Source organism: Urocampus carinirostris, chromosome 11, assembly GCF_059441175.1.
Source record: "Urocampus carinirostris isolate Australia breed hairy pipefish chromosome 11, RoL_Ucar_1.0, whole genome shotgun sequence".
NCBI lineage: Eukaryota > Metazoa > Chordata > Actinopteri > Syngnathiformes > Syngnathidae > Urocampus > Urocampus carinirostris.
The window spans coordinates 18,980,469-19,007,040 of NC_142359.1; the positions used below are offsets into that span (position 1 = coordinate 18,980,469).

General features: G+C 41.4%; 3 protein-coding genes across 3 annotated transcripts; all 3 read left to right on the forward strand.

The window, feature by feature from the left end:
- The first annotated feature begins 2,946 nt into the window (after window positions 1-2,946).
- LOC148356658 (leukotriene B4 receptor 1-like) lies at window positions 2,947-14,097 on the forward strand. The gene is made up of 5 exons (XM_088347751.1): window positions 2,947-3,059; window positions 5,960-6,503; window positions 10,358-10,558; window positions 10,628-10,668; window positions 13,432-14,097. Exons 2-5 carry the CDS (start codon window positions 5,961-5,963, stop codon window positions 13,721-13,723), a joined length of 1,077 nt encoding a protein of 358 aa, XP_088203877.1. The 5' UTR covers window positions 2,947-3,059; window position 5,960; the 3' UTR covers window positions 13,724-14,097.
- A 3,997-nt stretch (window positions 14,098-18,094) lies between these two features.
- Window positions 18,095-23,025, forward strand: ltb4r (leukotriene B4 receptor). The gene is made up of 3 exons (XM_088347571.1): window positions 18,095-18,564; window positions 18,635-18,911; window positions 21,121-23,025. Exons 1-3 carry the CDS (start codon window positions 18,095-18,097, stop codon window positions 21,502-21,504), a joined length of 1,131 nt encoding a protein of 376 aa, XP_088203697.1. The 3' UTR covers window positions 21,505-23,025.
- Window positions 23,026-23,907: 882 nt separating this feature from the next.
- LOC148356660 (kelch-like protein 33) lies at window positions 23,908-26,570 on the forward strand. Its single transcript, XM_088347618.1, has 5 exons — window positions 23,908-24,655; window positions 24,737-25,302; window positions 25,369-25,739; window positions 25,808-25,978; window positions 26,051-26,570. Exons 1-5 carry the CDS (start codon window positions 23,908-23,910, stop codon window positions 26,568-26,570), a joined length of 2,376 nt encoding a protein of 791 aa, XP_088203744.1.
- The last annotated feature ends 2 nt before the right edge of the window (window positions 26,571-26,572 follow it).

Genomic DNA, 26,572 nt, shown 5'->3' on the forward strand with positions numbered 1-26,572 from the left:
CCTGCAGCTTGTTTTTCTCTTGCGCTTCTCTGAGTGTTGTCTCGCGGGCCGGATTCAATCCCTTAGGGGGCCTGATCTGGCCTGCGGGCCACCTGTTTGACACCTGTGGTTTAGGCGGAACTCACTGACATAGGTCAGCAAGTCGGTATTGGGTGAGTCAGCCTTGGCAGACTGTTTAACAGAAACATCATAATGCTCTGCTTTGGCTAATAAGTCTGCCTTGCAGTAGATCAACAGGCAAGCATAAGATGGGTACCCCAAAAAAGTCCTCGAAATAAAAATAGCCAAAGTTATTCTCAGACGACCGCGCACATCAGACCAAAAGTCCAGTCTCTCCTGTATAGTTAATTACACCGACAAACAAGGTACACAGTACGCTAGTTTTTACTCACGGACACACAAGGCTCCCAGGCAGGCCCCCTTCTGGTACAGCTCAAAAGCTAGGTGTGAGATAAAGAGTAACAAAAATAATTTAAAATAAAATAGGAACCTAAATGTGGTGGAGCAAAGAATGGCGTCAACTCAAGGTAACAGTGTAACAGAAGGGTAAGAACAGTGTCTGAAATAACATCTGCCCGGACGCCCGGGTCGTTCATCTTTTACGTCGGCCATACAATTTACAAAGCTTCTCTGAAAGAAAAAAAAAGCTACTGTCAAAACAAAAGTTTGCTTTATTCCGATTTCCAAATATTCGTTCGGTTTGGAAATTTCGGAATTTCGGTTCGTTTGGCAATTTGCATACTCGGCAGCCAGAAGCCTACATTGAATAACTTCGTGCTTCCGGACTTTCCGGAGGGTTATAAGGTCGTGCCTTTGCATCATTTTTCAACGTTGATGCACAGAGAACACAAGAAAAATGGATAAGTGGTTACGAATCGTGCCAAAACATTAGAAGAAAGATTCAAAAGAAGCTAAAAAAAAAGTATGACGCTACAAAACGTAAACGTACATCATAAGCATCGTGGAACGAGGAGTTAATGTGGATTGGAGCAGACGACGCAACGCAAATATTGCATGAATGAAGACGAGTAAAAACAGGTACATGCTGATGGCAGATGGAAAACGGTGATGTCAAATACATGCAATGAATGTTATAAGTAGATCTATAATAAACCTAATTTTAAAGTGTTGTTCTGTTATATATTCTTTGCAATAACGTTTTTTTTTTTTTTTGCGATTAGTCGTCTTATTCGGTTTCAAGTTGTGAAAAAAGAGGCAGGCAACTTTATGACTGGTGTCCGGTAACTTTTTGTCCTGAGTTTCAGACACTGGTGAGATTATGGAATAATACCAGGATAACAGAACGAATACCATACCTGTCAACCTCCGCAGCTCCATGCCCGTACAAACTGTCATATTTTCCCTTGCAAAATACAAAACAATCTTACACCATTTTTTTTTTCCGGAATGATGCATGATGGGAAATCCCCAGGCGGCAGACGCATGCGCACAGTAGCATCAAACCGCTCGCTTCATTTAGATAGATAGATAGATAGATAGATACTTTATTCATCCCCGAAGGGAAATTCACATTTCCAGCAGCATCCCTGAGCTGAGAACAGTACAATAATAAAGCCAAAAGAATACAATATACAAATACCCAGTGTGACGTGCAAATGCCCACTGTAGCGTGTTATATAGAGTAACTAAATAGTGCTACACAGAATACATATTGCAGTAAGATTCGGTAATATCCAATGTAGGTGGTGTGGTTTAATGTGGGCCTTTACTCTGCCGGGTGGAGTTAAAGAGCCTCATGGCATGAGGAAGAAAAGATCTCTTCAGTCTGTCCGTAGTACAAGACAGTGACCGCAGTCTGTCGCTGAAACTGCCAAAAACCCGAGACCAAGATAGAGGCTACCGCGGCAAACTTGTTTGACTTGATTGATTTGCCGTTTCGTGATAGTCGGTCTATACCGGATGGTTCCCATCATTGACAAATTTGCGTTTTTCCGTACAGATTTTCTTGTACGTCGTACATGTCTTAATGAAATGGAATGAAATGATCCGCATTTATATAGCCCTTTTCAAGTCAATGACTTCCCAAAGCGCTTCACATTGTGCTCCACATTTCCCAATAGCGGCCTTGCAGCCATGTAAGGCGCTAACCTGCTTATTGGGGGTATTAGGGGTTCAGTGTCTTACCCAAGGACACTTCGACATGTAACACGGACGAGCCGGGATTCGAACTGGGATCCCTTGATCCCAAGACGAGCGCTCTACCTCCTGAGCTACTGCCGTCTTAAAATGCATAATAAACGCACTTTGTACCACAAAAACATACAGGTTGACGGTATGGTATCCACTCTAAGGACCAGGCCAAGGGACTAGTGGAAGTATGCCAAACAGAAGAACATATTAAAACAGAAGGGAAGCAACTAAACTGCTTAACTAGAAAGTCACTAACTATACTGCTCCAGCTAAAAAGTACAAGGGTGGCATACCCCTTTGGACCTAGTGTACTTAAGAAAAAACAAATCCTATGTGTAGCATGTATAGAGGCCTCGGTCCGACCTGCCTCTGGCCTGGCCTTACTACATACCAGTCTGTAGGTGTGTGCGTCTGAGGGATGAAATAGAAAGAGAGTAAACAAAAGAGACCAAGCGGCAAAACAGGGTGCTTTTATACTTAACTTAGCGGATAACCTAGCCGTAGTTTGCCGAGCCATGCTATATTTTGTGAGCGTGGCAGAAAAAAGAAAACCCACAGTCAAGAGTCCTTTCTGTTCCACGTACGAAAGTATGTGTTTTAGCCGAAAATTCTCCGATTGCTGATGGAGCCTAACACCACATTGACCGTGTTTTAGTTCGAAATCTGCATTCTAAAATGGCCAAATTCTCCAAAAGTTGGTTCGGCTTCCCTTTCGGTTTCTGCTCTGGCACTTGACATCCAGGTAGGCGGTGAGGTAGGGCCAAAGCACCTCCCTCTCCTTCCAAAACTTGCAAGCCGCAACAGGCGCCACTCCCTGACTGGAGAAGGTGCGGGAGCAAAGGTTAAATACAACTCCCTCATCGGAATTCTTTTGCCGTGACGGCTGCTTTCCTTTCGGGATCCGGGAGGTACGTTTCGACTCGATCTTCCGCGCTTTGGCTTTCGCGTTGCCCCTGATTTGTGCAAGGGTGTGTTACCTGTTAGATTCCTTTGCAGGTTGTGGATCAAAAGAAAACCGAAATGCAACCTCACACATAACTATGCTGATGAATGTTTCAGTTTCTATCACAAATTGATGGAGAGTGACTGTCGGAATACTGGAAATAAGCTAGAAAGGCTGTGCACGATAAGAGCATCACCTGCATTAAGACCAGAAATTATTTTGGGGTGGCAGTTTTTGACAGGGTCTTTCACCTCTAGAGGGACATGATTGCTTGTCAAATTTGCTGCGGTCTAGGTGATGAGAATGTCTTTATGTGTCTTTCTCAGTCCACAAAATCAAAAGTGGTTGTTGGGGCAGTTTTCATATCTGACAGTCTCTAAAATATAGCCTTGATATTCAATGTCGTTTTGGCCTGAGAGAGTCGAATGTCCCTTTGGAAAAAAATCCTGAGGCATCAAAACCATAAGTGCTGATCCGACATTCTGGGACATTTTTTCCACATATGGGTCAACCCTTTTAACTCCCTGCATGATATTGTGTTGAATTTGAATGTTTTTCACATCTAGTAGCGAGGAATGTCTTTTTGGAAATACTGCTAAGTCAGCAAAACCCGAAGAGCTGAGTCAATTTATTTGGGGGGGCTTATCACCTTTAGAGTGACCTATCTAATTACTCTTGAAAGACCGTGATCCAAACTCGTTCTGGCAAGTGAAAGTAGAATGTCTTTTTGGAAAAGCTGCTGAGTCAGCAAAACAAAAATGCCAAGTCATTTTATTACTTTTTATACATCTTAGGTAACTTACCTGACTGCCGGTAAATGATGGGGTTGATATTTAATGTTGTTCTTTCTGGGGGAGTGAAATGTCTTTCTGAGAAAAAATTCTGAGTCAACAAAAGAAAAAGTGCCGGCTTTTTGGCATGTTTCACTTCTAGGGTGACTTACCTGACTGCCTGTAAAAGCGGATGTTGATATTCAATGTTGTTCTGTCCTGGTAGAGTGGAATGTCATTCTCGTAAAGCTATTCAGTCAGCAAAACAAAAAATGCTAAGTCAGCTTTTTGGACGTTTTCACATCCAGGTTAACCTACCTGACTGCCTTTGAAAGGTTCTGGCCTGGGAGAGTGGAATGTTTTTCTATGAAAAAATGCTGAGTAAACAAAACCAAAAGTGCTAAGTAAACCATTTTTTTCCACTTTCTCACATCTAAGGTAACCTTTCTGACTGCCTGTGAAGATGGTGATCATATCTTAACTCATTCACTCGTTTCTTGGTTGGACTGTTCACCCAAAACATCTTAGATCCAAACAAAAACACCTTTACTTCCAGGGGCGACACGAGTGGAAGCTCCAGGACCTGTGACACATTCAAAACCAGACAGGCCATGATTCACAACTCAACACAGAAATATTCCCTATTTCAGTTCGCCACGTCTTGTGGCCTGAGCATCTGAAGAAATTTGAAAGCTTCACTGCTTTCACAGGTTGTCGTACACGTTATCTTCCATTTCTTCTGTCACGTGGCTATTTTAAGAGCAGTTTTAGTGGGTTACGATAAATTGTCACTAGAAAGTTACATTAACTTAGATACTCGCCCAACACTACTTCCAAGTGAGCCGAGTTGGAGCGAAACTTTCCAACCGCAGAGGATTTTTTTGCTGTTCTTTCCCAAGGCTGAAAAGACGCAAATGACTTCACGGATCATAAGTTGCTCAACGGCGAGCATGTCTGGTCTGGACTCTGGAATTAAGAGTCTCTGTTAAAACCCGCTAAGCTCATCCCTCCCTAAACTCAAACACACTTAAAAATAGGAAGGTTGTGCGCCATTAGAGGATTGCCGGCGTGAAGGGGCAAAATTCCATTTTTGACAGGGTCATTGGCACATGAGAATGGAAAGGCCAAAGATTCAATGTATTATTGAACAGTCCAAATGGGGTGGGTTCGGTCTGGGTTTTTTCCCCCTCATTTCCCCCTGATTCCTTGAAAAGGATTGTGATCCTGGCTAAACCTGTTCTTGTATGAGAGAATAGAATGTCTTTCTTGTAAAGATGCTGAGTCAGCGAAATAAAAAATGCTGAGTCAGCTTTCCTGGTGCAGTTTTCCGGCTGCAGTAACCTACCTGCCTGCGTGTAAAAGATAGTATTGATATTCTATGTTGTTTTATCCTGAGAGAGTGGAATATCTTTCTGGAAAAAAATGCAGAGTCAACAAAACCAAAAGTGCTGAATCGACTTTTTTGACAGTTTTCTCATCAGAGCTAACCTACCTGACTGCCTGTAAAGAATGGTGTTAATATTCCATACGGTTCTGTCCTGGTAAGGTAGAATGTCTTTCTGGGAGAAAATTCTGAGTCAACAAAACTAAAAGTGCTAAGTCAGCTTTTTGTGCAGGTTTTTTTACATATTGGTCAACCCTTCTAACTGTCTGCAAGACAATGTGATGAAATTGATTGTTGTTCGGCCTGGAAGACAAGAATGTCTTTTTGGAAAAAACTTCTGGGACAGCATAACTAGAGGTGCTAACTCACCTTTCATGACAGTCTTTACATTTGAGGTAACCTACCTGACTGCCTGTAAAAGATGGTGTTGTATTAAAAGTGATTCTTGCCTGGTAGAGTAGATTGTCTTTCTGGGAAAGCTACAGAGTCAGCAAAATCAATACTGACAAGTCAGCTTTTTGCATTTTTCCATCTTGGTTAATCAAGTTAACTCTCTGTAAAGATGGCGATGATATTCAATGTGGTTGTGGTTTGGGAGAGTGAAATGTCTTTCTGGAAAAAAACACTGAGTCAACTAAACTTCGCTTTGCTCGCAGGTGATCAAAACCTGGCTTGTTGTGACCGTTTCTCTTCTTATTTTTCCCCTCCCAGAATGGCGGCCACCAACATCTCCGCGCAGCTTCCGAAGAACGAAAGCATCGTGGACAGCACAGCCTCCACCGCCATGGGCGCACTCATCCTCAGCCTGGTTTTCCTCCTGGGTTTCCCAGGCAACCTTTTCGTCATCTGGAGCATCATGGCCCGGGCCCGAAAGCAAACGGTCACCACGCTCTTTATTCTCAACTTGGCTGTCGCCGACGGGTCGCTGATGGCACTAACGCCTTTTTTCGTGGCATATCTGGTGATGAAACGGTGGGCCTTTGGGACGGTCATGTGCAAGGTGCTCTTCTATTTGTGCCTGGCCAACATGTACGCCTCCATTTACATTATTACTCTCATGAGCCTGTATCGGCTCCTGGCCGTGCTGAGGCCGCAGCGGGTAAGCGCCATGGTAGGCCGCGGGACGGTAAAGTGGACGTTGGCGCTCATGTGGGCGCTGGTGGCCGGCGCCTCCGTGCCCGCCGCCGTTTTTCGGGACGTCAAGCAAACCGCTGACCGGGCCATCTGCGACTCGTACCACGATGATGACAGTCAGGTGAGTTTTCCTAGGGTTGTTTTTTTTCCTTTAGTATAAAGCTGGGCGGAACCAATTAAGTAGGAGTGCCGGAGAATGACGTCATCCTCAAGTTTGGCGGTTTTTTTTTGTTCCGATGGGTTAGTGTAGCATGAAAACGGTGAAAGTAAGAAGAGGCACAAAAAATGAAACGAGATGCACATCATATGAAAAACAAAGAATGAAGGAAACAATAAAAAATATTCATCTACCTTCTTGCTTTGGGTTTCCTGAAAAACTGATCCCTTGATATCTGCTTAGGCCGGCTTTTGACAATCCATCGGAATTTTTTTTTCCGGGTGATTCCTTTCCACAAATTTCGAAACTTAATGGCTTATTGCTAAAATGTCTTTAATTTGGGCTGATAGAATGATGGCTGCGTCATCCTCTCTGCTATAATGCCAGAACCCCCTTGTCGTTGTCTTTGAACGGTAAACTGTGACGAGGACACGAAGAGCATGATGGGAGCACGCTTGCGCACCGTGTTGACAGGAAGATTTGAAGCGATAGCCCGTTTGTTGACGTTCGGGAAACTCTGGGAGCGCCTAAAAGCAGCGCGTACTGTACTGTATTTTTGACTTTGTATCCTGAAACGCTTTTGTAACTACAAGAAATATTTTCCTGTTCAGGTACTTTGTAACCTGAAACTTTCGTATGTAAAGACATTCGTCAGTAGAGGTACCACTGTAAGTCGCACCACGGGCAAACTATGAAAAAAACTCCGACTTATTTTTTAGAAAATGCATTATGTGTTAACAATGCCCAACTGATTTAATCTTTCTTTTAGTGTCAGAACATATTCGGTAAGAGTGCTGGGGAGTGATGTCATGCTTGACCCTGCCTTTTTTTAAATTTGTTAGTGTCACACCAATATGGTAAAAAATAAGACAAGACATGCTTCAAGTATAGCCCAAATGCCAACCAAAACTCAAAAAAGATGAAAAAGGATCTGTATATTTAAGCATGTCTAAGAAATGTGCTTACTTGCACATGCATCATGAACAAGCTTACAGGCTGCAAGGACACACCCCAGGAGATGGCGGCCATTAATAGAAACGCTCCAAATTCATCCAGCTCCTTAAGTCCATCTGCAAGGAAGTTCATTTTGAAATATTTTTGAATAAATGGTCTTTATTGTCATTGAAAACCTTTTAGTATCACATTGTATGCAACAAGATTTGACATGGCACTCCAGGATAAATACATTATAAAGACTTCAAAGAGAAACTATGATAAAAGTAGTAAGTACTTGTTATAAAGATTCCTAGCTTTTATGCATTATGACTTTTTTTTTAAGTGGTAGTAGCAATACTTGGTCTCTATCACTTTGTCACGTGCGCAAGGGATGGGAGAGCTTAAGATCAGTTGCATGGTTCAGCATGTGTACACGCAGTTGTCATTGTACGGCCTTCTGGATTTTATTCCGTACAATAAATTAAGTTTTGTTTTGAGAACGTTTTTTGCTGCACTCCTGCGTATATGTTAATGTCAGTTTAATCAATACTGACTTTTACACTAGTTGATTAAGATTGCCAGCTGTGGACACAGTCCATAAACAAGTGTCTTAATCGTGGCACAATATGTTGCTTTTCTGTACTAGACATTTCCCCGCTGATTTTTCTTCAATGTACAAAATGGAGGTGACTTAGTTCATTTTAATGGCTGCTTAAGCCTGAAGCTTGTACAAAAACAAAGTTTTTTCTTTAAATTTGAGCATGCAAGTTTGGTGTTTTAAAATTCCTTCCCACCCAACAGGAGGGCCTACCAATGCCTAGTACGCATGTGCGATTCCCCGGTAAATGAGCAAGTTTTCGTCCTACTTCTCATATGCGCCTTTAAATCCGACGAGTACTTACAATTGTTGTTTTTATTTAGTCTTATTTGACTCTTTCACTTCAAAGTACTGTTTTTGTACATAGCTTTTAAGTCTGGCGTGTTCTCCTGTGTTAGCATTTTAGCATGGTGTTTGTTGACTACGGCAATGACACAGTGCATGTATGCATGCTAGAGGTAAGATTGGGCCTAAAAAATTCAGCCTGACCCGACCCGAGTCGCGTGTATATAAACCCGAGCACGACAAATTAACTTGATTTAACAAACGAGCCTGAAATAAACCCAGAGCTTTAGTTTGCTGTTTGTTGCGCTTGAACTACTCAGCTTGGGGTTTACTTGGGGCTGAGTGATTTGAGATCAAGTGTGCACTGCGAGTGCAGCGCCAAAATTAACGGTTAGGCGACATGCAGCGAACGAAAGCGAAAATGAAACTGAACGAAATTGCATACCTGTCAACCTGTTGGTTTTTGCCGTACAAAGTATGTTTATTATGCATTTTAAGACGTGGACGTCGCACGAGAAAATCTGTACAGCTCAATGATGGGTACCATCCAGTACACACCGACTATCACGAAACGGCAAGTCAATCAAGTCAAACGAGTTCGCCGCGGTAGCCTCTATCTCGGTCTCGTTTTTTTTTTCTGTTGCAAATGAAGCGAGCGGTTTGATGCTACTGTGCGCATGCGTCTGCCGCCTCGGATTTCATGTGGTAGTTGTCTAGTGAAAGGAAGTCCGTCTCTTTTTAGAGAACCGGCATTTTCGGCTCAACTCATTCAAGAGAGCCGGCTCACTTGCGTTGATGCATTATATTACGAATTATTATGTTGTACGAAGAAGTTAAGAAAAAAAGGAAGTATAAAAGGAGAAAATAAAAAGACAGGTTTGTGGTTATCCCTTTAATCAGTATATTACCAACACTAATTGAATGCAGAAAATGAATTCATAATTTGAATAAGAAAATGTATTATTCTACTTAATTATATTCGCATGTATTTTTTTCCTTCTACAGTGAACGTCCAAGCTACTTAACTTGAACGTTTTTATAATAAACCTCATTCATGTCGAGCAACTCAGTATCTCACAACAAAATGTTAATTAACAATATAAATGATATAACGAAATACATGTACAAAATAACATGTTAAACTACATCAATAAAGACGTTTGAAAAAAAAATTTGGTGTAAGATTATTTTGTAAGGGAAAATATGACAGTTTGTAAGGGCATGGAGCCCTGGAGCTTGACAGGTATGAAATTGCGCCAAAATGAAAATCATATTTTTCAGATTACAAGCTGCAAATAGTGAAAGATTCGCCCGAAAAGCAGAAAGAAATGTTGAATTTTGTAAGCTATTGGCTAGAAGCGGAAATTACGTCTGACGTGAGGGAGGTGGAAGGAGGAAGCGGGATTTCAGGGCCAGATTCAGGTCAGAGTCTGGCATAGGCCCAGGTTCTTACCTCTAATGCATGCCAACCTTCGTTTTATTTCATCAGTAAAAGTTCTGTTTCCCAAAACTCCAAATTTCAGTGTTGCTGGTTTTTCTGTTCTTTTTTAGCTTGAAAAGAAGCGCCTCAAAATTCTCTTTGGTATTGTTCAGGGGGTCGGACCAAACGGTGAGGCGAGTCGTATCCGGCCCGCGGGATGTAGTTTGGGGACCACTGCTTTTGGTGATTGTTGGCTAACATTGTCGGTTAACTTTTATTTGATTTCTTTTGATCAATTTCAACAAGCCTTGTTTTTATTTTTTTATTGTATTTTTTCTCTCGGAGCTCGGTGTACCTGATCCGAGACGTCCATCATAGCTCCGTTTTATTTGATTTTGAATGATTAATTCATTTATTTGTGTGTCCTTTTATGTTTATTAGTGATCTTCAGTATAAATCTTCATAAGACTGGAATGGCCCATGTATTTTTAACTCCGAGCTGGCTCAAGTAGTCAGGAAACCTGCATAGGTGAATATTGATAGCCTTGTTTTTGTTTTTACTGTCATTTCTCGGTGCAGACAATCATCCAGTACATGCTGGAGCTGGTTTTGGGTTTTCTGGTCCCGTACAGCATAGTGGTGGTCAGCTACATATGCATCCTGCGCCGCATCCGACAAACCAAATTTCGAAGACGCATCCGCAGCGAGAAACTTATCCTGGCCATCGTGGTAACCTTCTGCGTCTTCTGGCTGCCTTATCACCTTGTCAACATCGTGCACGTACGTGCCAGTGAATGCATCACACACTTTTGGGCAATCATCAACACATGACACTTGTTTCCCTTACAGGTCACGTGGGCGCTATGTCCGGATGGTTCCGTCAAAACGACGTAAGCCGTGTTTTTCAGTCATGCTTTAGTCTTTGGCCTTTGCTAGCATCTTTACTCTCCCTTCTGGACTGGGCCTCTCAGGACTGCTATTGTAAATTTTTAGACTACAAGCTGCTACTTTTTTTCTACATTTTAGACCATGCAGTTTACGATATGATGTGAAGGGCCCTGTGCTGCATGGATTTTCAATGAACAATGACAAATGGATGATAAAAAAGTCAGCGAGGGAGAAGCTGAGCCCGACCGCAACATAACCACCCGGCCTGAAATTTTGTTCGGGGCAGGCTTGGGCTAAATAACTTACCTCTAGGCGGAAAGTGGCGGACAAAACCTTTTACCGCTTGAGCAAAGCGTGCTTGCTTCAGAGTTGTCTGGCCATTTGCTATAAAAACAATACAATATACTATATTTTCTCATGCAGCTCTTTAAGTTTAACGACTGTTGGAGGGATTCGCTTTGGTGGATTACCTTCCCCTAGCCGGTGATGTTTCTCAACACCAGGTAGCCTGGTGTACAGATGCCAATTCGGTGATTTGCTAGACCAACATCTTTCTCAAAGACTGATATCATGGGACACGGCCTTCAGGGCTTTTTGTGAAGGCCTCCAAGTAGATTTCTGACCTTAGTAACAACTAATGGCTGAAATATGATTGCTTAAATTCTTAAATATGAAAACAAACATCTGGGAGCAGCCCAGCCAGAGAGAATTAAAGAATGAATGAATGGATGAAAGAAAGCGAAACAATGAAGAGAATCTAAAACACAATTGGTTATTTATTTAGTAGTGATTGAAAGACAAAATAAAATTAACATCACATGATTTAGATATTTTTTTAGGTACGCAGAGAAGGCCTTGCAGGCCCTCATGGCCCGCCACTGTTACTCCTACATAAAGTAAATCATTATTCACGAAGACACAAGTTACTAAGGAGGGGAACATGATGATTATCGGGCTGAAAGTTATTGGGGTGTTAACAGCCTAACATGACGTTTTCGGCCCAATAGGAAAAATATACCTCATAATTTTACAGTTACCTGCTGCAACTCTAAAATATTCAATCAGCCAACACTACCTATTATAAACATTTATGAATAATTATTTTTTTATGTAGCAGTAGCAAAACTTGATCTCCTCTCAATCACTTTGTCATGTGCGCAAGGAATGGGAGAGCTTGAGATCAGTTGCATGGCTCAGAGTGCGTACAGGCAGTTGTCATTGAACGGGCTCCAGAAATTGAGTCCGTACAGTAAATTACGTTTTGTTTTGACAACGTTTTTTGCTTCACTCCTGCGTATATGTTAATGCCAGTTTAATTAATACAAACGCAGCCCTACTCATGAACGAGATTCCGGACGATCGTTCGCAATTTGAATTTATTCGGAAGTTGCTTCAGTGCTATATTTTTTATGTTTAAGGTTTATATAAGTATGTTTAAGGCTTGTATAAGTAACCTGTAATTGTACTAAAAAATAAACATTTCATAAAATAATATGCTCTATAAAGATAAATAAAGTTAAGTTTAACATACTTTTGGAAGATGAGTTTCAACAGTTAGGGGACTTCCTCCTCCGTGGTAAAAAGTGGCCGAAAAAAAAGCGGCCCGACCATTTTCTCAACCGCATCAAGCTTTCTTATTCCACTTTTATTTCAAAAGAAACTGCTCGCCTCTTCTTTATACTTTACATCAATCATATTGAATGGATGAACAAGAAATAAAACAATAAAAACGTCAAATTTCTTAGCGCGCTGGTGATACGGTATAGTATGTTTACACACAAACTAGGAAGAGGAAGCCAGATTCTTTTCTTCTGGGTGAATACCGGGTGACCTCTCACAGCGCCACACGCCGGTAGTGGCAGAGAGAAGCACTACAGTACTGTTCTGTACTTGGAAAAAGGTGCACAATACAAAATCTAACTTACAGCAATGTCCGGATAATTTTCGACATCCCCCAATTTTTTTTCGAATCTACCGTTTTTCGTAAGTCGAATGGCTGTAAGTAGGGGAGCGTTTATACTGACTTTTGCACTATTTGATTAAGATTGACAGCTGCGGACACAGTCCACAAAGAGTCTTAATCGCAGCACAATGTGTTGCTTTTCTCTACTGGACATTTCCCCTCTGATTTTTTTAAAACATAAGAAATGGACATGAATTTGATTACAGTATTTTAATGGCTGCTTAAGCCTGCAGCTTTTATAAAAAAAAAAATGGTATAAATAAATTTAGTAGGTGTACTCTGGTGTTCGAAAATTCCTTCTTACCCAACGAGACAACCTACTAATGCCCAGTACGTATGTGGGATTCCCCATGAAATGTGCAAGTTTTCGTTCTACTTATCATTTGTGCCTTTGAAAGCGATGAGTACTTAGGATTTTTGTTTTTATCTAGTCTTATTTGACTCCTCCATTTAAAAGTACTATTTACTTACATAGCTTTTAAATTTTCCTGTGTTAGTTTTTTAGCATGGTGTTCGTTGACTACGGTAATCACGCAGTGTATGTATGCATGCTAACCATCGTTTTATATCATTAGTAAAAGTTCTGTTTCCAATAATTCCGAGTTTCAGTGTCACTGGCTTTATTTGATTATAAGGAAAACAAAATTGCTGTCAGATTAGCCTACTTTAGGACGTTTTTGGTACGACCCAATATCTTATCTTTTTCAATCTGCTTGGAACTATTGATCTTAGCCTTTTGGTTCTGGATTTTCAAGCTGTCCCTTTCGTTTCAAACCTCTATTGATGAGAGCTCGTCCTCCAGGTTGGCGAAAATCTGGCACCGAAGCCGCGCAGTCACATCCTCTGTGGCCTTCATCAGCAGCTGTGTAAACCCGGTGCTGTACTTCTTCGCCGGCAAGTCCTACATCCGGAGCGAGGGTCTTGCCTTCATGGCCCGCCTATTCGAGGCGGCCGGCCTGGACTCGGTCACCAGGAAGAGTCGCCAGAACAGCCAGAACAGCCGCGACAAGGACAAAGAAGCAGATGGCGTTATGCTGAGGGACAAAGTTCAGGAGTCTAACTCCAGCTCGACTCTTAAAGCGCTGAAAACGTAATTGTGGAGATGAAGCCGTCAAAGTCGCGGTATCGGCGGCTGCCATTTTCAAACATCTCGTCCGTCCATCGGCACAGTGACCTGTGAGGACGGCAAACTGTGTCGCGTCGGAGTTCGAAAGGAGAGCATGATCCGTTTTTATGCGGGTCCATCGGAAATCTGTCCATTTCACACCAAGGCTTTCAGTGATTTCCTACTTAGTCTGACTAGAACAGATATCCATCCAATTACTATTATTTATGATACATGTATATTTAAGAGAAGCTTACGTGCGCTCCACTGGGAGTCACATCCCCTTAATTATGTACACAGGCTATTTTCCGAAGCATTTAAATATCATTAAACCTGAGTCAGCATTTAAAATGTATCACTATAGCTTGCGAAACTATTTGGCCCCCTTAAACTTTGTGACCTTTTGCCACATTTCAGACTTCAAAAATTAAGATATAAAACTGTAATTTCTTCTGAAGCATCAACAATAAGTGGGACGCAATCATGAAGTGGGACGCACTTTATTGGATGTTTTAAACTTTTTTAACAAATAAAAAACAAAAAGGTGGGTGTACTTTCAGTGCAGCAAACTCTGTCCAGAAGTTCAGTGAGGATCTCTGAATGATTCAATGTTGATCTAAATGACTAACGATGATAAATGAAATCCACCTGTGTGTAATCAAGTCTCTGTATAGATGCACATGCACTGTGATAGTCTCAGTGGTCTGTTTAAAGCGCAGAGAGCATCATAAAGAACAAGGTACACTCCAGGCAGGTCCGAGATACTGTTATGGAGACATTTAAAGCTGAATTTGGATACAAAAAGATTTCCCAAGCTTTAAACATCCCAATGAGCACTGTGTAAGCAATAACATTGAAATGGAAGGAGTATCAGACCACTGCAAATCTACCAAAATCGGGCCGTCACCCTAAACTTTCAGCTCATACAAGGAGAAAACTGATCAGAGATGTAACCAAGAGGCCCACGATCACACCCACTTTTTCGTTTTTTATCTGTTAAAAAAGTTTAAAATATCCAAAAAAGTGTGTTCCACTTCATGACTGTGTGCCACTTATTGTTGATTCTTCATAAGAAATCACAGTTTTATATCTTTGTTTGAAGTCTGAAATGTGGCAAAAGGCCGCAAAGTTCAAGGGGGCCAAATAGTTTTGCAAGCCACTGTAAATAGTGATCCAATAAGAGAATCAAAACTGTTTTCTCCTTGATTTTTCACCTCCCCATGAGATATTGCTTCTCTTGAAAAGTGTTTCTTGAAAACGGCTCCGCAAGTATATCTTTGACCAAATATTTGTTGTCATCTCCTTCAGCCATAGTGGGTTAAAATTTGTAACATGACTCATTCTTAACATTTTTAATTTTAAAAAAGCTATCTTGTAGCCTGGTTGATCTGCATAGCGCTGTCTCCGCTAAACTCAAGTGAGTATTCAATCACAAGACGCGTACATTTCACATTCCACATGAGGCCTTCTAGCTGGCCTTACTCTCGCCATCTGTTTGGCTATTGTAACTTCCCATTAGCTACATGTGCTATTCACTTACAGTGCTCAGACATCAACCCTGTTGATTCTCGAGGCCTTGGGCAGATTTCATACAGGCTGGCGACACAAGCTAGCTGAATTCTGATTGGGTGAAAACTCTGACCTAAAACTACTGTAAGGAGTGTAACCAAATAAATATAAAAGATCAAAAGTGCAAATTATGGCAAATAATTTAAAACATGGACACACTTTGTAAAAATATACCTAAAATGAAATTGACTTTTGTTACAATTATGATATTGATGTCTGGTTTCATAAGGCTAGCAGAGAAGACCTTGTTGACCCTGACATCCCGCAGACGTGTTACTGTGACGAAAAGCCTCAAAATACATGAAATGAAATGCTTTGTTCCACCCGTCCCGTACAATTGTTACAAAATGACAAGTTGATGATTTCTCGTCAAGAAACATTCTGGTGCTGTTCATTCATGTCCCTGCTTGCAGAAACCGGACGCCCTGTCATTGGTTAACACTGCGTAAAAGCCAACGAGGTCTGATGTGCTAAATTACACCGACTTCCGGTAAAGGTGACTAATGTTTTACTCAAGTTCCGGTTCCTGTTTATTTGAGCACAACCGACCAAGCTCTGGGTTCAAAAGATGCTGGATCTAGCTCTGTTTATATACGTCTGTTAATGAAACATTGCTATTAAACATTACAACAGAAGAGGAAGCTGTGGTTCATATTACCTACGCGTCTTCTCGTCCGTCTGCTATGTACTTGCATGAACTCTCTTTATTGAATAGAATTGCCTTTATTGTCATCGATAATGACAAAGTGAAACAATAAATGTGACGAGATTAGACATGACGCTTCAGGATAAACGCGTGATAAATAGAATAGAATAGAATAGAATATACCTTTATTGTCATTGCTACAAATGGGCTAACATATTGTGACAACGAAATTGGGCATGACACTCCAGTTTTACACATTCATAGTGAGGTATGAGCAAGAAGATAAAGGAACAGAGAAGATAATGTTATAAGACAAGGGGGATAAGGCTATAGTTATAATTTACATGGTATTTACACAAGAAATGTCGGCATGTGGGATGTTACATACAGGGTTGTCGTGATAACGTTGGTATCGTAACGGTTGTGCAATATTGCATTTGGTGCAAAGTCATCATAGTGCAAAAATAGTCAGCATATGCATTGGTGCAAACATAGACATCATAGTGCAGAAACAGAAAATGGTCAGACATTGTGCAATTTGAGCATTAAACGTAGTGCAGTCGGCATGTGCAAGAACAAGACATGAGTAACATTATATTCGTATGAGGTAGTGTTGGCACGAGTTTTCAGTTTTTTTGTGCGGTGTCTGTTTGAGCAGTGAACAAACATAGTGCAGACAGCATGTACGTGAGTACCATTTTACATACGTGTGAGGTAGTTTTTTGCAACAAATACTTTAAAGAAAAAAATAAGTTAAAAGACTGTCAGGATAAATAGGCAGAAATATTTACAATGTAGTGCCAGACACTTGCCCAAGTTGTAATAATAGTGCAATGAAAAACTGCATCGTGACAAGGATACTATAACAATAATATTTAGCAGCAACAAAAAAGATTAAGTCTAATTAAGTCAATAAGATGGGAGTACCGGAACCCATTTTTCAAAGCAACTTGCAAGAGACTGACGTTTCTTAGTAAGTATGGATGCATGGTCCTCCAGAACCCATGAAGTTAAATGTGGGATTCCCCAAGGTTCAATTTTAGGCCCGATACCTTTTAATCTATATATGCTTCCCCTTTGGGATGTCCTCAGCAGACATAGAGTCATTTCAATAATTACACAGTTGAAACCTAATATACATTGCCATGTCCACTGATGTCCGATTGATACCCTTTTCGAATGTATTTTAGATATCAAGTCATGGTTGGTGTCGCAGGAGCCTGAATTGCATTGTTGCTGCCGCTTTCAGCCACTAAATTGCAGATAGGATTTGATGTTATAATAAAATTATTTTGCAAGAAGCCGTGTTCATCACAGTTTTAAAAGTTAAAGGTTAAACAGTGCTAATTCACACATTTAAATTGGGATAATAATACATTTTTCACTCACATTTGTAGTTTCAGAAGTCTTTATGTTCTGAATTTCTGTTTTATTTATTACTAGTTAATTTCTATGTTTTGTTACTAATTTTTAATATTGTGTTTGTGTTCTTTCTTTTTTTTTTCTTTCTTAGTTTCTTCCGCTCCTAACTTCCTCATTCTTTCTTTCTTCATTTTTTACAGTGGAATGTTTTAACATTGATTTTTGGGGAAAACCTGGTAAATTGAGTGCGACCCATGCCTAAAAACGTTCTTGACTTGATATTATCTCAACAATACACAGCAAAATTGTAAATTTTTCTTACTTGGAAGATAATTTGGATTCTTTTAAATAGACTATCTTATTTTACCAAATTAGCTCTACTAAAATAAGAAAGAAATACCTCAGGTGGCCAAAAATATCCGATGGAGCAGATGTTTTTTAAACTGAAACATGAAAAATTATGTCTCCAATGAGCAAAAATATACGCTATCTGTGAGATTTGACAGTAGAGTTTATTTTAAGGATTATTTTTCTTGTTACCTGCCAAGTAAGGAAAAAAACACCTGAAATAAACAGTCTTCTGCCAAATCTTTCACTCTACATGAAAGATGTCCTTCTTATTGCTTACCTTGTCCCAGTGCGCTATTGTGAAACGCTGCTGTTGTAACATGACTTCAACAGAGAACAACTTTCCAGCTGTTAATTCAACATATCCTGTTTCCTGTGCCGTCTACAAAAGCTTGCAGGCTCAAGTTTAAGTCACTGCGTTCAGTGGATTATACCATGGCTTCTAATAGCACAGCCACCTTCTCGCTGCCCGTCAGCACCTCGGCCAAGGTCGGCATTGCCATCTTGACCTCGGCCTTCGCACTGGGCTTCCCCGGGAACCTCTTTGTGGTTTGGTCGGTGGTTTGCCGTGTCCGGAAGCGCTCTGTGACGTGCTTGTTGGTACTCAACCTGGCTCTGGCTGACGCTTTGGTGCTGCTCACAGCACCGATCTTCCTGCATTACCTCGCCAACGGTCAGGGATGGCTGTTTGGCTCGGCGGCGTGCAAGCTGGTGCATTACTTGTGCAGTGTCAACATGTACGTGTCCATCTACCTCATCCTCCTGATGAGCATGGATCGGTGGCTAGCCGTCACGAGGCCGTTCATATCCCAGAGGATGCGAACTAAGCGATCCCTTCTGATTCTACTCCTGGCAGTCTGGATCTCTGCGTTCTTCCTATCTCTTCCGATGCCTTTCTACCGCAGGTAAGTCCTGCATGCACTTGGATAGTGCGAAGTGACTTGATTACAGCTTTGCTTTCTCTTGGATTTGTAGCAATCTGAGGAAAGTTTTCCCGAACAATGTCTCGTTGAGATTTTGCGTGCCGTACCACTGGGGAAGTGTGGGTCATCGGGTCTTTCAGTACACCTTTGAGACCATCATGGGCTGCCTGGTACCCTTCTCCCTCATCAACACCTGTTACTCGTCCGTCATCTGTCGCCTTCAGAGCGCTATGTTCCAACGGCGTAGCAAAGGTAGCCGGCTGATCCTGATGATAATCTGCGCTTTTGCCGTTTTCTGGATGCCCTATCACATCGTCAACATAATCGAGGTGAATCTTTTCAATATTTTAAGAGGGGCTGAAACAAACGACTATTATTACAGTGACTGGCTGTTTGAAGTTTGCAAGAAGTTGATTTAATTAATAAACAAAGAAAATAGGTTTCGTGAAAAATCATCATCATTTAATAAACGTACTGCAGTTTTTTTACCAAAATATTGTCAAGGTTAAAACTTGAGATTGTATTGAAGGGAGAAGGAAACACACTCTGAGTCGGAGATTGAGTGGAGTAGCTCTTTCATCGGAAGCACATTCCAACTGAGCTGTCCCTTAGATCTGCTTCCAAGATCAGCTCAGAGAGGAATCACACATATCCGATAACTACTGGCTCATTTTTTAAAAACACAGGCGTAAAAAAACACATCTGTTTGGCTTAAAGAAGATCACATGATTACATGAACCGATATAATACTGGTCACTAGGTGTCACACTATCATAATAAATGAAAAACGAAAGTTAAAGTATCCAGCCAGCTGCTCAATTATCCTTGGAAGATAAAGATTAGCCCTCCTGAAGAGAGAGAAGCTAATTATTTACAGTAAGCCTAAACAATGATGCTGTGTATTTCTAAGGAAGGATAGATGGGGAGGAGACGCACATTTTCAGGGGGTTAGACAGGCGAGCACCATCTCTGAAGGAAAATTAACTACCTAAGCTGATACAATTGTAACAAAGGACAAACAACCCCTGGATATAATCTTTGGCTTCATTCAGGTACATATAATGATGCAAGCATACAATGACACATTCAAACTGTAATCAAACTATAATTTCCTCACAAACGTAAATGTAAATACCTACACCAAAACCGATTAGGCACAGTGCTAGGTCAGTAGAGACTTAAATCTATAACTAAACTTTTGTCCATTTTTTAGGAACAGGCAAATAAATATTTTGTAAATTCCTGTAAACCAATCATTAGCCACAGTAAATGAAACAAATAATTGATGAGCATTTTGTGAAGTACATTCAGGGGTCACTGCAAAGTCTGTAACAAAATAACATATTCATTCTCGATTTTAACAACTGACATTTGCCGTTGTTAACATTTAATCATCTGATGTTTTTTCTCCGGACTGCATGCATTTAATTTCAAATACGTTTGTCAGGCACAGTCTGGCATAATGCTCAAGCTCCCTTTTATAGCAAAATACATGCGTATGATATGTACAATGTATGTTAAGAAAAGGTATTGGCTTGAACGTTACTTGAATCTTACCGAGGCAAGTCAAACTCTGTTTTGTTTGACTGTCTGATGTGCTTTCTCTTTAAATGTTCATGTATCACGGAGGTACTGCTATGATGCGCTATGATGATGCTTTCCAAACTTTGCAAGTACCGACGCTCCCCTACTTACGACCATTCGACTTGAGTAAATCGCTAGATACGAACACTTTTTTCGGGATGTCGAAAAATATCCGGACATTGCTGTAAAGGTCATCCAGCATCCACCCCCGAAGAAGAAATCCAGCCTCTACTTTGTAGTTCTTGTGTAAACATACAGTACTACGTGTACTGTATCTTTAGCACGTTAAGAACATTGACGTTTTTATTGTTAATTATCTAGTGCATCCATTCAATGTGGTTGGTGTGAAGTGTAAAGAAGAGACGAGCCGTTTCTTTTTAAATGAAAGTGGAATAAGAAAGCTTGATGCGGTTGATACAATGGACGGAACGCTTTTTTTCGGCCACTCTCTACCAGGGAGAAGGACCTCTTGAAGCTCATCTTCCAAAGTAATTGAAACTCAAATTTATCTTTTGTAGAGCATATTGTTTTATGAAATGTGCATTTTCTAGTACAAAACAATACAGGTTACTTATACAAGCCTTAAACATACTTATACAAACCTTAAACAAACAAACTATAGCACTGAAGCAACTTCCGAACAAATTAAACTTGTCCGGAACAAATCTTGGTCGTAAGTAGGACAGCGTCTGTAGTCTCTTTATTTGCCTTATCCAGGATATAATGCTTCAAAACTTCAGAAGTTTTGGTACATGTACTTAATGTATGTTACAGCTTATGACAGAAACATTTTACATGAGCCACTGTTGGAAAAACGTGTCTGACGACTATAGTCGACAATGGAATTAATTGTCGATGACGTCTATGATGTTTTTTTTGTCAATAATGTCGATTAATCGTTGCAGCCTTAGTCTTAACTGCAAGGGTCATTAACACCCCGCTCCTCTTCTTCAGGTGATTGGCCTATTGCAGGGTAGCAAACCGACGGAGAAGGCTGCCCTGGTGGCTCGCCCCAACGTCACCGCCTTCGCCTACTTCAGTAGCGCCGTCAACCCCGTCTTGTACGTCTTTGCCGGCAGCTCTCACATCCGCCAGGCCGGCCTCAGCTTCATGGGAAAGCTCTTTGAGGCCACTTACTCCGAGAGCAGGAGCACATCCACTTTTACCCGCAGCGGACGAAGCAGCTCGTCGCGTGAAGACACCTCGGTGCTGCAAACACTCTCTATCAAACTGGCGAAACCCTTCCGAGGCATGAGGTCGGAAGACAGCGATGCGACGGCCAAAGAATTGGACCAGCCAGAACTGAAAACTTTGGCAAGTCTTGAACCAGAAGAATAACACAGAATTTACAAGTCAAGTCCTGTTTATTTGTATAGCCCTTAATCACAAGAAGTCTCAAATTGCTGTTCAAACTCGACTCATCATCTTCTTTCTTCGTTTTTGGCCTAAAATGTCATCAATTTTAAAATCATATTATGGAAATTTTACTCTACTGAAAGGTTTTGGATATCAGTGTAGATACCAGTATTATTTCAAAGAATCAGTACTTGGGACAGTGATCGAAGCCAGCATTTGCTACCCTCTATTGGCTGTTTTACAAGCAGAGACCAAAACTTAGAGGGAAAAAAAGTAATTAAATTTATATCATCTTGTCATTTACCGTAACTTTCTCACTATAAGGCGCACCACCCAAAAATAGTCATTTGTGATATATTTTTCATACATAAGGCGCACAGGACTATAAGGTGCATGGCATTAAAACTACAATCAGAGCTAGGGTTACATAAGAAATAAATGCATTTAAATAAAAAAAAACGATTTCATAGAACATACATTTACATCATTATATCTCGTTTCACCGCTAAAATCAGTAAATTCATTCATAAGTGACTATGCTGCGCTCACTCTGAAGTATCTTCTTTTCCCTAGCTAGACAGCTAGCGAACAATGTCAAGTCATGTTTATTTGTATTGAGTCTCAAAGGGCTGCACAGACCACAGATTATTGCAAACTGCAGACTATTATTACACCATCCCCTGACCTAAAACCTACACGAAGGCAAGGAAAAACTCAAAAACCTCAACGTGAGGTAAATGATCCCGAACACCCAGACTTCTTTTTGTAGTTGCCTTTTCTTCGGACAATGGCCTCAACCATTACACTCATAAGGTTGTTGTAAAACAAAACAAAAAAAGCAAAAAACTCCAATTAGATTGCTAAATATAAATGTACATTCAAAGCTAAGCTTTTAGCAAAAAATATTTGATATGTTAACCACATGAGAGCACATGAAGACCATTCTATAATTCTCAAAGGCAGAACAGTTACCACATGCAGTATAATTTAATTGCAACTATGCATTTCCAATTTTTTCAAGCCTATTTTCTGGTATTGAGGTGTATTTTCTCGAGTGCAAACGGGAACTGGTTCAACTCCTTTTGGATAGTAATCGAACATGTGGATGAGGCAATAAAGACTCCGTTGTTTAGTCTGAATAAGACTTATTTAGAGAACATTGCGCGGGTCGAACATGAGCCCTTACACTTGCAAAGACAAAGAAAAAGAAAAAGATGGGCATAAGGCCAAGAAGGGGCCGAAACCCCAGCCAGAAAAAGGACAGAACACCGGGAAGAAAGACAAAAGAGCCCCCGTCCTTCTCGAACGTGGATTTTATTACATGCAGACGTACGCCCACTCTGGCACAGGTCTAAGTGTCCATTTTTAAATCCCGCAAAGGTGGGGCTCCTCATACAATACTGGTAAAGTGTATATTTGTATGACTATAATTTGTTAAATGTTGTCTATTGTCTTGTCTATTGTTCATTAAATTTCCGCCTAATTGTTAAATTAATTTTGACTCTGGTATTTCCTCTATTATTCTTATCACTCTTTAAGCCGATAACTAGTCCAGTAGCTTTTCTTCCCTCTGCCTAACTGTACAGCGGACACAAAAATATTTTTAATGGGCTCCTGCTGCAATACGATATTGTTTGTTAAATTTTAAGCAAAACCCACCTTTCTCATCATGCACCCATTTTGCTGTTTGCTTTCAAAACTGAAAAGGACATTGAATATGTTGAGGGTTCAAGTAACAACAAATCTCAGCTCATCATTAAAAAGCAAGAGAACCATATTGTCGTCTGAGATGACTTTGTTTGAAGTTTTTTTTTGCTTAACCTCCTGTTCAAGAGCACAAACAGTACCTCCACACATTTCATATTCTTTCCTTTTGCTTGTCAATCTCAGAGAGGTAATTCAAACAGCATTAATCTCATTATCATCAGATCTTGTTGCTTTTGGAGTGGTGCACTAACACTAAACTAAGCTGAAAACAATTGCATGATCCATATATGTGGCGAAAACCAAAAGATTGCATCAGTCGAAACACACATCCTGCTTCATCATACACCATTTACAAAACCTCGTCTGATAATTTTGTGCTATAGCTGCAGACTTCAATATGATCTTTGCATGATCGGTTCGATTTTTTTCAGAGCGGGAAAGTGAAGTTCAAGTGTTTTCTAAAAAGTAACTCCCAGCTCTTGGCTTCGAAGGGTCATGCAAAGTTTGGATTGTGCCAACTTGGTGTGAATGTGAATCGGAGTGACAGCCACGCTTAGAATAGCAACTTGCTACCGTCCAGCCAGAGTGCGTGCAGCCTTTTTTGAGCCACACACAGAGAGGAGACAGTTACAGGGGACGGTTCATTTTATATTTTAAACGTTGCTTTGTGGAATTCACATGGAGGCGAGCGGTAGCGGCCTTCCAGCGGATTGGGAGGAGCAGTGGAGGAAGGACAAGGAAAAGAGGAAACAAGTTCTAGGGAAAGGAAGGAAAGGTGTTGAGCAAGACCAGCACGAGCTAAGAAGAATCATGGCCTTCAATGACTCCAGGTTGGGACTGACAAGCCAGAAGACTGACATTGGTGGTTTAGAGTTCAGGGCGGTTGATAGGCATGTGGATCATATTCGTATGTACAGGAGTGAAAGCTTTCCTCTAGAAATATTCACAGTTCTAAGGGATTTTCTCGACCGGCGTATTCTCACAGATCTGACCTTGATCACAGAGGACGGGAGCAGCTTCCATGTTCATTCTTCTATCCTTGCTGCTGTTAGCGGTTTCATTAGGGCGAGTGTGAGTAGAGAAAGCCAAACATGGAATGAGGAGGGGTTTGCTTCCCACCAGTGGTGTCTGATTCTAGGTTCAGATGTGCATCCATGTGGGCTTCGGGCGATTATCCAATTTGCCTATTCCGGGGAGCTTCAAACGTTTGACGCTCTTACTCAAATTGTGGCGGCAGCTCGTGCACTCGAAGTTCCGAGAGTGTTGTCTCTCTGTGACCTAACTGTGAGAGCAAATGCAGCTCCTGAAAATAGACAAATATCTGCTGAAGAGGAGATGAGAAGTACCCTTTGTTCTGTAGAACAGCTGTGGGCGGATGGACTTGGCTGTGATGTCCTTTTGGACGTGAGTGGAACTTTATTCCGTGGTTTGTATTCTAAACTAGTAATTATTAATTATTCTTCTAGTTTCTTTGGCTCAGACTAACAGAAACAACATTTTCTCACAGTCCACAGAGTGATCCTAGCAGCGAGCAGTGATTACTTCCGTGGCATGTTCACCAGCGGGATGAGGGAGTCTCGTCAAGCCCGCGTTGACCTTCATTTAAAAACAATTAAAGAGATGGCAGTTTTGATTGACTTCTGCTACTGTGGAACCCTCTCTGTGAACTGGGACTGTGTGTTTGAACTTGCCTGCACAGGACTGCAGTTCCAGTTTCAGTCAGCTGTTTCGCTTTCTCTGCTCTTCATGAAACAAGAAATGGGAGCCAATTCCTGCTTGGACGTGGCTTCTTTTGCCGAAGCTTATGGGATGACAGATCTCCTTGAGGAAGCCAATGACTATGTCCTGCGAAACTTTTTAGATGTGTCTGGTACTGAAAAGTTTTTGGACCTTAAAGCTGAGAAGCTTCTGGATTTTATCAGCAGCGATGCTCTCAGTGTGACAGCTGAGCTGGTTGTGTTTCGAGCAGTAGTTTTCTGGATGGATGCAGATCCTGAGCAGCGGCTGGAGCAGGCAGCCAAGCTAATGCAAGGGGTTCGCTTCCCTCTCATGACCTTCAGAGAATTTAGGGAGGTGAGTGATCTCCAAAGGTGCGTAAGAGGCCATGACTGACAACGTCTTGCACTTTGTGGTCTTCAGGTTAGGGCCATTAATTTGCGCATGGAAACCACAGACTTACAGCTCTATACTGCAGCGTTTAAGGACTTTGCATCCAGCCTCTCAGCTCAGGAGCACTGCCGGGTGAGGCAACCCAAAGACTGCCTGGTTCTTGTTGGTGGAGACAGGCTGGATCCAGATGTGGGTCAACGCATACCAAGTAGGGAAATGTGGTTTGTAAATTCCCTACGCTCTGGTATAGGCCTGGTGAAGGACATCGAGTGGAAGCAATTGGGGGACATTCCAGATAGGCCAAAGTTCAGACACGCAGTTGCAACCCTCTGTGGACGGTTGTTTGTGGTTGGGGGATGCGACTTTTATGCCAACGACAATGTCATGAAATCGACATACAGGTATATATGATGATGCACACATGCATGGAATGTGGTCCTTTGCTTATATTTGTCCCTTATCATGCTAGCTATGACCCCGAGCGAGACCTCTGGAAGAGGTGCACTGACATGCAAGAATGTCGGAGTAACTTCTCAGTAGTGGTGCATCAAGGCCAGCTTTATGCAATTGCAGGTGATAAACAGCTAAATTCTAATTTAAACAGTGTGGAGATGTACAACACTGAGGCTGACTCCTGGAGGTGAGTTTAGAGTAAGATATTAGCTTAGTTCGGTTTCTTCTCCTGTCTCATTCTCTTTTTCTATTTTCTCAGCTTTGTTCATCCACTGGAGCATCCGCTAAGTGGACATGCCACTGCAGTCCTCGATGGAAAGATATTTGTCTCTGGAGGTTTCGACTCTCAGTATGTTTGTGTTGCGTCCTTGTCTGTGTATGAACCTAAGTCGGGAAGCACCCAAATGGCAAAAATGACTGAAGACCGAGCCCAGCACTGCATGGAGGCACTACGAGGTCGCCTTTATGTAGCGGGTGGCATCTGTAATCTGAGGAAATATTACACCGACCAGCTCTCCTGCGAAGTTTACGATTCCGCTGACAATTCTTGGACAAGCCTTGCGCCACTGCCTGTACCTCAAGTGGGTGCGGCCTCAGCCATTTTGGAGGAAAATTTCTATATCCTGGGAGGGTACTGCCAGGAAGACTACAGTGAGTCTGGACTTGTGCACAGGTTTAACGGTGTCACTCAACATTGGGAAAGAATGGGCAAAGTACCAGCAGCTGTTACTGACATTCGAGCCTGTGTGCTTCAACTGCCCCAACACTTGAGATGCTAACT

Excerpts from the sequence above, each read along its gene's own strand:
- LOC148356658 (XM_088347751.1), top strand. The coding sequence starts at position 5,961 with ATGGCGGCCACCAACATCTCCGCGCAGCTTCCGAAGAACGAAAGCATC. Across the intron at positions 6,504-10,357 it reads ACCACGATGATGACAGTCAG|ACAATCATCCAGTACATGCT; the intron begins GTGAGTTTTCCT and ends TTCTCGGTGCAG. Across the intron at positions 10,669-13,431 it reads GATGGTTCCGTCAAAACGAC|GTTGGCGAAAATCTGGCACC; the intron begins GTAAGCCGTGTT and ends CTCGTCCTCCAG.
- ltb4r (XM_088347571.1), top strand. The coding sequence starts at position 18,095 with ATGGCTTCTAATAGCACAGCCACCTTCTCGCTGCCCGTCAGCACCTCG. Across the intron at positions 18,565-18,634 it reads CCGATGCCTTTCTACCGCAG|CAATCTGAGGAAAGTTTTCC; the intron begins GTAAGTCCTGCA and ends TTGGATTTGTAG. Across the intron at positions 18,912-21,120 it reads ACATCGTCAACATAATCGAG|GTGATTGGCCTATTGCAGGG; the intron begins GTGAATCTTTTC and ends CCTCTTCTTCAG.
- LOC148356660 (XM_088347618.1), top strand. The coding sequence starts at position 23,908 with ATGGAGGCGAGCGGTAGCGGCCTTCCAGCGGATTGGGAGGAGCAGTGG. Across the intron at positions 25,303-25,368 it reads CCTTCAGAGAATTTAGGGAG|GTTAGGGCCATTAATTTGCG; the intron begins GTGAGTGATCTC and ends TGTGGTCTTCAG. Across the intron at positions 25,979-26,050 it reads ACTGAGGCTGACTCCTGGAG|CTTTGTTCATCCACTGGAGC; the intron begins GTGAGTTTAGAG and ends CTATTTTCTCAG.